The 10,913-nt window shown below is 45.5% G+C and overlaps 1 protein-coding gene across 1 annotated transcript in view; it reads left to right on the top strand.

Moving 5' to 3' along the window:
- The first annotated feature begins 698 nt into the window (after positions 1–698).
- PARP14 (poly(ADP-ribose) polymerase family member 14) overlaps positions 699–10,913 on the top strand; it is a 43,913-nt gene continuing 33,698 nt past the window's right edge. The window contains exons 1-8 of the mRNA XM_080399221.1: positions 699–936; positions 1,016–1,122; positions 1,215–1,248; positions 2,121–2,195; positions 2,941–3,138; positions 4,134–4,421; positions 6,225–6,485; positions 7,392–9,640. Of these exons, the coding sequence (XP_080255347.1) occupies positions 738–936; positions 1,016–1,122; positions 1,215–1,248; positions 2,121–2,195; positions 2,941–3,138; positions 4,134–4,421; positions 6,225–6,485; positions 7,392–9,640 (3,411 nt within the window). The 5' untranslated portion in view covers positions 699–737. The remainder of the gene's footprint in view (positions 937–1,015; positions 1,123–1,214; positions 1,249–2,120; positions 2,196–2,940; positions 3,139–4,133; positions 4,422–6,224; positions 6,486–7,391; positions 9,641–10,913) is intronic.

Genomic DNA, 10,913 nt, shown 5'->3' with positions numbered 1-10,913 from the left:
GTCAGGTATTTTGCCTGGCTGACAGCAAGGGAGGGCAGCATGCACCTGAGCAGACTGCTGAGAGAACAGTGCATTAGGAAACAAAAGATTATAATCGCCCACCGAGAAACAAAAAGGCATTCCGTGGGTCTGCTCAGGTGCCTGGCTGACACCAGCAGCATTTAGCTGACGTCCACCTGTGCTTACCGTGTTTAATGACATGTGGTTATTATCCATTTCCTCAGTGAACTTCCAGTGAAGTTAGGGGGGGAAATTTTCCTTTAGTTCCTATTCTAGTGTCTCATATTTGGGCACTTTAGTGAAACGCGCAGAAAGAAACAGCTGAAAACCAGCCTTGGCGGGGGATGCCGGGTGCACTCGGTTGGAAGTGTCTCAGCTAGCAGCCGCGTTGGTCTGGGGAAAGTGCCCTTTCGTGGCGATCTTGCCCAGTTGTAGGAGTACTTCTGGTGGAGAATGATGGAAATGGGTGACTTGATTTTGCATCACGACTCGAGCTGAGAGGGTAACAGTGCCCGAGCGAGCGTTACCCGCTGCCCAGCCGTGGTACGCTCGCCCGCTGCGCCCACCCGCGCCTCTAACACCGGCGCCGTGGGGGCCGCGCTGCCTGTGCCCCGGCCCGCCGTGCCCCCCGCCCTGCCCGGGGAGGCGGCACCGGGGGCGGGCCCGGCCAGCGTCGCCGCTCTCGCGGAAGAAATGAAACCGAAAGCGCCGGGGTAGCGGCAGACGGAGAGGCGGCCATGGCGGGGCAGCGGCCGGGCGCCTTCCCGCTGCTGGTGCGCGGCGACTGGGGCGCCGCCGGGCCGCCGCCCGCCCTGAGGAAGAAGCTGCTCTGCTACTTCCAGAGCCAGAAGCGCTCGGGCGGCGGCGAGTGCGAGCTGCGGGCCGGCCCCGGGCCCGGCCCCGGGCACCTCCTCGTCTGCTTCGCCCACCCCGAGGGTGAGCGGCCGGGGCGCGGTGAGGGGGGCGCGCGGGGTGGCCGGCGCCCTCCCCTCACCGGTGCCTGTCGTGTTGACAGTGCGGCGGCGGGTGCTCGACCGGCGGGTCCATGAGCTCGACTGGGGGCCCAGAGGGCGGCTGTCGCTGCTCGTCACCGAGCTGCCTGCGGGCGGCGGCCCGGCACAGGTGAGGCGGCGCTGGGCGGGGAGGGCCGGGCGAGCGGGGCCGTGGCTGCCCGCGGCCGTGGGTCACCGCTCTCCTCTCTGTTCCGCTTCCAGGAGGTGGGACACGCCGGCGGGGCGGCGGAGCCAGGTAGGGGCGGCGGGGGGCCGGGGTCGGGGCTGGGGTCGGGCGCGGCCCGCCTGCAGCTGCCGCTAGCCCGGGAAGGGGCCGCGGGGAGGCGGCGGGAGCCGGGGGCCCGGCAGTCCGCTCCTCGAGTGCTTGTCCAGGCTGCCATTGAGCTGTGAACTCTCTTTTCCCCTTTTTTCCCCGCTCTCCAGCATTCCACTTCCTGTTTGAAACCACAAAATTTAACCTCGTTGACAAAGCACAGCCCTCAAGTAAACTCCAAGGCATGCTTAAAACTGAACGAGCTAACGTTCGGGGCAGGTTGTGTTCCAGCTGCCATGGCATGCGTTCTGCTTTGGGGGTGGTGGGCAGGTGAAGATCGAGGGCGCAGAAAAGCAGTTCAGCAGACGGTACTGTTATCTTTTGTTTTCCGATGCAGCTGTGCTCCACCACTTTTTAAACTGGCAGGTGGAGATGATGTGCGGAGTCAGGATACAGCACGAGGGATGCTTTCACAGCGGTGCCTGGTTACTAGAGGCGCTCCCCTCCAGATGGGGCGTGACCTTGACCGGTCTCTTGTTCAATGGCACATTTTTACCTTTTACCTGAGGATAGTGCTGGAATGTGTGGGAGGACCTGCTCGCAGCGCTTCACACAGCATGACTATGTGATGGTTTGTTTTTTAATGTGATGCCTGAGGCTTCTTGAGCTTAAAGAGAGTTTCTGTAACCACTTTCAACATATGGTTTAAAAAAAGGAATGTATGGAAATCTGTGATTCAGGCGGTGTCAAATAAAACTAAATTCAAGCTGTGTTAGCTCTTGGGTCTGCAAGAGCGTGACCTTTTTCTTCCTGAAGTACCCAGTAACTGTGAAATCCTTGTCATTTATCTCTAGTTAGTGAACCCCAGGTGTCTCTTCCCACCGGCCAGGATAAGGAGGCTTCTGTGTGGGCTCAGCAGGAGAATACAGGTAGGTGTGCCACTTATCAAGCAGAAACCACTGTGTTCTTGCTTCCCTGTTTTTTGTTGACCTTTATGCTGCGATAGTGCCTTGGTCACCTGGGTGGCTTGTGGTGTTTGTCTAATGTAGTGTAGAAATCATGCTCTCAGGCTAAAATAAGTAATTGTTTTCTTTGTATGAGTCCCTTTAGGAAACTCTGCACTTCACTGGCTGCCTCAAGGCATATTCCTTAGGGAGGGTATGCAGTGAATGCTGACCTTTGTTCTGGGTAGGGCTGTCCCAGCTGTCGCCAACCCCACCGGGGTGACCTGTGGTAGAACATCAGTAGCTGTATACCCCAGGTACACCTGAGCTCCTGTGGCAGCCAGTGTGTGTAGACCTGTGGTGGCCCACAGCAGTGACTGGATGTAAATGGAGGGGTTGTACAGGCAGAAGAGTGATGGTTCTCCTCATCATGGCTGTGTGAAGAAGCTTTCATAGCCATTATTTCTGCTGCCCTTGCCTGGTGGTGAATGGAAGACTTTTCTCTTCATCTATTGATGCAACAACTCATGTTAGTGATATGCTTAGCTTGTTTCTGATGTAAAGCCTGTTGTGGAAAAAACCAACACCTGAGTTACTGTTTATTTGCATGTTCTTTTCCCTGATCTTATCTGTGATTTGAACAAAAGTAATGTGAAAGCTTGGAAGATAATAAGCTTGGGTTTTTTCTTAACGTTTGCCAAATGCATTACGGTGTGATCTTTCATTTCAGAATCATGTGAGAAATCGGAAGAGAAAAAAGCAACCCCTAGGAAATCTGTCATAGTAGTAACCACTGCTTCTGGGGAGGAAATAGAAGATGAGATTGTGGAAATGTACTTTGAAAATAAAAAGAAGTCTGGTGGGGGGGCCATCGAGTCCTATGTCAAAAAGGATCAGCAAATGATCATCAGCTTTCAGGATGAGGAAGGTATGATTGTATCTTATGGGTGTTACATTACTGAGGCTCCCTTTTAAAAATAGGCCTTTGCTGGTGCTGGGTCTCTCTGTGAGCATTGCTTGAGCAGAAGTGGCATGTTAGTCACAAAGAGTGACAGGACGTAAAAGGAGCCTGTCTGATGCAGATGTGGGTTTCTGACAATGTTCATAATAACCCCTGGGGAAAGAAGTGGTTCTCTAGACCTTTCCCAAATGCTTGATCAAGGCTCACAGAGAATAATGCAGGAGAAGTGTTGTCAGGAGCGCTGCAGAATAAGTAGTCTTTAATTCTAGTTCAGGAGATTGGATAAACAGTAGTAAAATATTAACTGCAGTTTATGGCTAAATATTATGTTGTTGTATTTTCTTTCATATTAATTTCAATTGCCAGGATTTTGGAGACTGGGAGGAAGAGAGATGGTAAATATTATGTATTTGTAAGACAGAGAGGTGGATGCTTACCTCTGTGGAGAAAGTTATTTTAAAGTAGCCTCAATTTATCTGCAGTTCTCTAATGTTTTCCTTTACCCTAAGTGCTGTTCACTGCTTGTTAGAGTGCAAAGGAGATATGCAAAAAGAGGAAACTGTTTATTCAGGAAAAACATTTGACTATGTTAAATATTTAACTATAGTTACATAGTTTAAATAATTGTTAAATACTCACGGTAAACAGGATGGAAAACCCTTTCTTTGTTTGCTATTTATTAGATGTTACTAATCTGGAGAACAGTTCCTTGCACTTGAAGGAGGTAGTGCTTACCTCAACAAGTAATTTATTTTTTTTTCCTTTGAGGAGGCTGAGGACATCTAGATCATAGGGTCAGGATAAAAGCTACTCTAACTTCTGATGTAGTTTTGCCTTATTTCTGTTCATTCTGTGATACAAGAAAATACATCTGGCAAGATTTTTTAAAGTAGAGTGTAATTTAACATGTTGCTCTGCTATGATGGGAAGGGAAGTTCACATTTGTTCTCCTGTGGAACTAGATGCCCAAGAAGTTTTGCAGAGGAAGCATCACTCAGTGAAGAAAATTGATCTGTTTGTGGAGCCATGGCAAGTGGAGACTCCCCAGGAGCCGTGCCAAGTGGAGGACTCCCAAGGATCCCTGCCTTCCACCGTATTTGTGCTTGAAAATGTGCAGGAGACAGTAAAAGATTGCATGTTAATTATGCTGGTAGAGAACATCAGTGGCTTGTCAGAGGATGATGGTGACTTCAGTGTAGAAATGATACCTGAAATACATGCTGCTGTGGTTTCTTTCACTGGGAATACTGGTAAGAAGGAGTCAAGAGTTGTGGATCTTTCTTATTAGTTGCTTGGTTGTGTGTGAGAAAGACTAAGCAGGAATGCTTTCTGTCATAGGTTTAAGGTTTAATCTAATACTACATTTTAAATGAGGATTTACTCTACTAAAGTTAATGACAAACACTGGCCTCTAAACCTTACAGATAAAAGGTAGGTCAGAAGAGGGCTAGCTCTGATTTCAGTAGTGAACAAAAGAGGTAGGACTAAAAAAACCTGCGACTATGCAAGTGACAAAAGGATGTATCCTGCCTTAGAACAGATCAATGGCAAGGAGAGCCTTTATCAAAAGATCTTACATGTGTAGTAAGTTTCTATGGATTTGAGGGAAAATTGAACAAGTATGTGGAAGAGAGCTTTTTGAGGTTTTTAAATGGACTGCATCAGAGTTGGGAAATCTGCTGTAATAGAGTGGAGGCTGGTAGAGGAGTAGCGAAGCAGCATCTTCTTACAGCTGTTCTCTGATACCTGCTGTGGCCATTGCTGGAAACGGGATTCTAGGCTGAATGGACCCTGGGATGCCGAGGCAAGTCCACTTGTCCTTATGCAGAGGGACAGCTCTGTGAAGTGTGGAATTAACACCATATGCTTTGCCTGATGTTGCAGCTGTTAAGCTACTGTGTGCCCACTGTGATTTTTTTAGTGTGTTCGATACCATATACACTTCCTCTTCTGCCTTAGTAGCAATTGATGACAAAAGCATCTTGCAGGTGATGGAGAGGTGTCTGCTCCTACTTCTCACCAGTGAGAGGTTGGGGTGACTTCCTGGTTGACTTATGGTTGATATTATTAATGAATTCCATCCCATGACATGGGCAACAGTAAGTGGTGTGATAAGACCGGATTCAGAAACAGTGTAAGCCAGTGCCATAGCTGGTGGTGTAGAAATAACAGCACTGTGTTACCAGGAGAACTCAATTAAACTGACAGCAGTGAACTGGCTCCAGGATTCTTTGAGTTCTTTCAAGGACAAGGTGATTTTATGTATATGTGATTCTAGGTGAGGAGGTGGGATAGGAAAGAAGAGAGAATTCTGCCTTCTGTGTGGAAAAATTGTATATTTCATTAGAAGGTAGAACACGGTGAAAACAAGTTACGTGCTGCTTTGAATCAGCTTTGTGGGAATAACTGTATTACTAGTAACATGTAAGAATTAAGTTGCTCAGAAAACTTAAAGTTGTGAAGGGTTTAGTCTGTGGTATAACTAAACTAAAAACATTTTTAGTTCTCTGCTATAGAAATTGTTTGTGCCTCATATCGTGGTCCAGTCCCAAATTTTTGTTGTAGCCTTTAGGAGGTAAGTAGATTCTTTAAAAACTTAATGGTGTGTTTGCCTGACAAACATAAAAATAACTTGATGATCTTTCCCTGTGATGATAACAAGGGGGGAAATAGCTGAAAATAGACTGTGTTTATCATAAAACTGAAAGGATCAAATTTGAACTGTTGAATCATGTCTAGTTGTGTATAAAGCCATAGCACGAAAATTAACCTGATCTTGTTTTCTTTTGGGGTTAAAGAGACCCAGTGCTACTCAGTAGGAAAACTAGTGAAAAATTCTGGCTATGGTGGGTGTAGTCAACAATTGTGATCAGCCATGTGGTGAATACTAGGTGACAGATGCTGAATATGTGGAAGGAGGTATCTTTGTGGGCACCTCTGAGTTGACAGATGGTTTGTAATTCAGTGCTTTAGTCAACATGCACAGCAATACTCTGCTAACATCACAGTAGAAAAGTGAGCGACTAGTTTGATCTTGTGGTTTTTTGTTTTAGTTTTCTTCTCCCTTCTCTTTCTAGCTGTAGGGGAATTTGCGAAAATGCTTAATGAAAACCACAGAGCAAAGCAACAAAATATTACTGCACGGTGCCTTGAGCTAACAAAAAGCATTAGGGCTGAAAATATACCACCTAACACACCCAGTGACTATATAACCATCTACTTTGAAAATAAGAAGAATGGAGGTGCACAAGTGGTGGATGTTCAGCAGCTGCCTGATGAAGATGCAGCTATCATTACATTCAGTGACCATAAAGGTAATGCAGAAATTCAAAGCCTTTAATTCTTTGAGATCCTTTCACTTAAAGATCAAAATGTGGATTTTCTAGAGAAATGTCTACTTTGCCCTAATATAGCAGCAGATCTGGTGCTTTGTCATCGGGTCTCTGCTAACTGGAGTGCAAGCTTAAGTGTTGGACTGGCTGGACATGAAGCATAGAATTTTTTCCTTTTCATGCACAGTTTACTTCACCCAGGCCTTGCTCCTTACAGAGTTCAATTTACAGTTTGAGTTCAATAGAGAAAGCACAGCCCCACATAGCACGGGAGACTTTTTTTTCCCCCCCACCCCCCACCCCCCACCCACTTCAGCACCAGCTGCCCCATGGCAGTGTGTGCTGTCTGGCTCGTCTGAGGACAATTCCTTGGACAGCTTTTTGGCCAGAGAGCAGGTGCTGTGCCTTGTCCAGCCAGTGACAGAAACTTGAGCATCTGTGCAAGGTGGAGGACGGGGAGATGCTGGAGGCATTACAGTGAAGGGGAGGGCTGAAGGGAAGTTGAAGAAAATAGATGGTATTTTGGGGGGAAGCAGAGGAGCCGTGATTTGATATTGCTGAGTAATAGCCCAGATTACTTGAAGTGCCCAGCTCAGCAGTTCAGCATACAACAGAAGTGGGGGCAGAGACAATGCTGTGCATACCTGTTCCTGGATGTGGACAGTGCTGACTCTTAACTGTCTCTCTCTAACTTAGTTTTTTGGCATTTAAAACCAGTAACTCTTCAATAATTTGAAATTATTTCTACCTAGGAAGGGGGGAAAATGCATGTAAACCTCTCCTTAGACATAATAAATGTTACTATGTAGAAACTAAAGATTTAAAAAAGCAAATCTTTGGTTTTAAGTGCTAGCATTAATTGTTTGGGGTTTTGTTTGTTTGTTTTAGATGTAACCAATATCTTGGCAAAGCAGCATTTACTCAACAAAACACCAATCTCTGTCTATCCTTACTACATCTCACTGGGAACAGCTTTATATGGAAAGGAAGGGCCACAAATAAAGAATCCAGATCCAATTACGGTGTCTCTGGATCCGTATATCTGGTGTTACTTGCAGAGAAATAATAAGATAATTGAGGCAATAAGTTGTGAAATGGCAAAGTGTAATTGTGTGCTAACATGGCCTGAACCCCACTGTGCAGACCCAAAAGTTACTTTGCATCCTTCAGCTACTTTGTCTGAGCAGAAGAGATTAGCATCTCGATTGATCAAGACATGGAATGAAAATGTTTGCACCGCATTTTCACATAGCATATCGAAGTACAAAGCAATAGAATGTCAAGTAAGTTCAGAGGTGTGGGAAGCCATTAGAAACAGCTTTACCCACGATGAAGTTCTGATAATGCCATATATTTCGAAGGATTTACTTGTTTTAGTAGGTGAAAAAGAAGTTGTGAATAATGTTGAACAAGAACTGAAGTTTCTAATAGAAAAGGCCACCAAAGAAATTGAAAGAGAAAAGCAAAGAACTGAAGAAATAGTGGTAATGGGTCCAGGGGAGTTTGCAATTTTACAGAGTACTGGTCTTGAAGAAAAAATTCATAAGGAGTTCCCAGCCCTGCGGATGACTCCTGATCATTTGCAGAAGGTAATTAACCTACGTGGAATGCCTGAGGAAGTTTATAAAGTAAAAGGGGAAATATTAGATAATATACACAAAATGGCAAAGAAAACAGTCAATATCCACCCCCATATTTTCCAGTTTTTAGAGCAAATTGATAATGAAACCCTGTCACAGAGCCTGTTTATGTCAAAACAAATCAGTGCCTTTTATGAGCTTGACACAGAAGGTGTCATCTTGAAAGGGAGTGCTCCTGAAGATCTCCTAAAAGCAGAAGAAGAAATAAAGAAGGAACTGGACTACAAAAGCATTACTTTAGAGGATGAATCAGTCCTCCAGAAGAAGGAATGGAGGATGCTTACCAAGAGAAATTGCTCTAATGAAGCTGTAATAGTCACTCAGGTAGAGAGTCAGGTCATTATTGCTGGTTGTTCTCAAGCTGTAGCAAAAGCCTTTGAAGAACTTCATAACTTTGTAGATGAAAACACACAAGTACAAAAGGTCATTGGTGGAAAGCCCACGGTGGTCATAATGTTTTTTGAGACGGAGAAGACCAATGTTTGGGGTGACTTACAGAATAAAGGTGTGAAAGTTGACTTTAGCACACAGAAAAAACATAGAGTTATATCCTTGAGTGGGCCGAGAAGAGAAGTGCTGAAGGGAGTCACCTTAGTTGAGGAAATTCTGTCTGGCCTGCATTTTAATCGTGTGGTAATTAGAGAGCCAGGAGCAGAGTCATATTTCAAAGAGCGAGAACCCTTTTTTGCTGCCAGTGTGAAACAAGAATTTAAGTGTCTAATCAGGCTGGAAGAGCAGTCAGAACGACTGGAAGAACAGCAAGAAAATAGTAATACAGGCGAGTCCTATACTCAAGTGACCATAGGTGGAATTGTAATAGCTGTTTATAAAGCTGACTTGTGCACTTATCCTGTTGATGTTGTGGTAAATGCATCTAATGAGGACTTAAAACACATCGGTGGCCTTGCTGAGGCACTGTTAAAAGCGGCTGGTCCAGAACTGCAACAGGAGTGTGACGAGCTGGTGAAGAAGAACGGGAGTTTGCAGCCTGGGTGTGCGGTTATCACGGGCCCTGGGAAACTCCCCTGCAAGAACATCATTCATGCTGTTGGTCCCAGGTGGAGGAAGGATGAAGCAGAGAAGTGCGTGTTCTTGTTAAGAAAGACAGTGAAGAAAAGTCTGCAACTGGCTGAAACATACAATCATCGCTCCATAGCTCTCCCTGCTATAAGTGGAGGGATTTTTGGCTTCCCACGTGAACTGTGTACGTATTCGATTGTATCCTCCATCAAGGAGGCCTTGGAAGAATCCATGGGGGACAGCAGCTTGAAGGAGGTTCATCTTGTGGATGTTGCACAGGATAACATTCGGGCATTCAGCAAGGCACTGAGAGAAGTGTTTTCAAATTACTCTTCCTACAAGTCACTGCATCAGGACAGTATAGTTCATCAGCCTAGGAAAAGGAAAATTTCTCAAAATAGCAAGAACTTCCCATTGGTAACAACTGAGGAGGGCCTCAACATCATGCTGAGAAAAGGAAGCATTGAAGATGCTACAGTAAGTGTTTTAAATTACTTGCTTTTAAAATGTCAAGTGGGTTTTTTTTGGTTTTTTTTTTTAAAGAAACAAATGCAAAACCAAAAAACAACCAATGTGAGATGTTTGATATGTTACTGAAATTGGCTATCACTGCGGATAATATTTGCTATTAGGTGACTATCTTACATGATAGGTACAGATAGCTGTGCAGCATTGCATTTTGTTATGTACTGACAGGCACACAGATCCCCTGTGGTACACAGTGCGTTACAGTTTAAGCAGAAACAACTAGGGTCAGCAGGAATTTTCTGGGCTCCAAATCCCCCAACCCTACCTTGCTGGGCAGGAACTGGCTGCATGCAGCATTGACCTTCCTAGAAATCCTGAGTACAAGAGTGTGGTACTAGCGCAAAAGCAAAAGAGGGTGCTCAGTGTTGGTTAATGTGAGTACGCTGCTGTGTGAGAGTGGCTGGGCTGCTTCCAGGTCCACTGTGGTCCCAAGGCAACACAGACATGCACATCTGAGCCCTGGGCCCACAGGCAGCCTGATTCTCCCTCCATCTGTGGGCTGTTGATCTGGGGAGCTGTTATTCATTATGTCGTGGTGAACACTGGTACGGAACATTTGGTTCCTATTGCATTTCCTGTGGAGAACGAACTTCACTCGCTGATTTCCATTTGCCTTTGGTATTGAGTTGTCATTAGCTGGCTGATAGCTACCTTACTGGGATCACTGATAGTGGAAGCAACTCCTTTCAGAACATTTTCTGTAGTGGCCAGCAAATCCTTTCAGGAGTGGATGCCTCCCACAGTTTGTGCCTGTGGCTTCTCCAGTTGGCCAGGGCAGAGTATACGTTAAAGTGTATATTCTTTCCTGAGGAGCTCAATATAGTGCTTGACACAATGTTAATAGCCCTTTGTACTTCTCTCCCTTGTAAGTTACTGCTTTTCTCACTTTTTTTCACCTTAGATTTCCTCCAGTCTTGTTTGTCTTCAGCTTTTCCCTTTTCTCGAGACCAATCGTGCATGGGAGGTCCTGCTTACCTCAGTGAACAGAGATTTTTGCTTTGCAGGCTTCTCTTGAAGACTGGACTTGCATAAATGTTTTTCAAATGGAGGTAGAACAAATAGACCAGGAACGCAGAATTTAACTTTCTCCTGTTGGGTTGAATTGAGCTTTGCTGTTAACTCGGCTTTTGTGTTGCTTTGGGCAGGCTCTGGATAATAGAATTGAGAATAACTTCTGGTTTGCTTTCAGGTGACTGTCCCAAAATATTTACTTTGTAAATCA

The sequence above is a fragment of the Falco punctatus genome, assembly GCF_963210335.1.
Source record: "Falco punctatus genome assembly, chromosome: 8".
Classification (NCBI taxonomy): Eukaryota; Metazoa; Chordata; class Aves; order Falconiformes; family Falconidae; genus Falco; species Falco punctatus.
The sequence above is the reverse complement of the archived record's forward strand: the minus strand, read 5'-3'. Positions and strand labels throughout refer to the sequence as shown.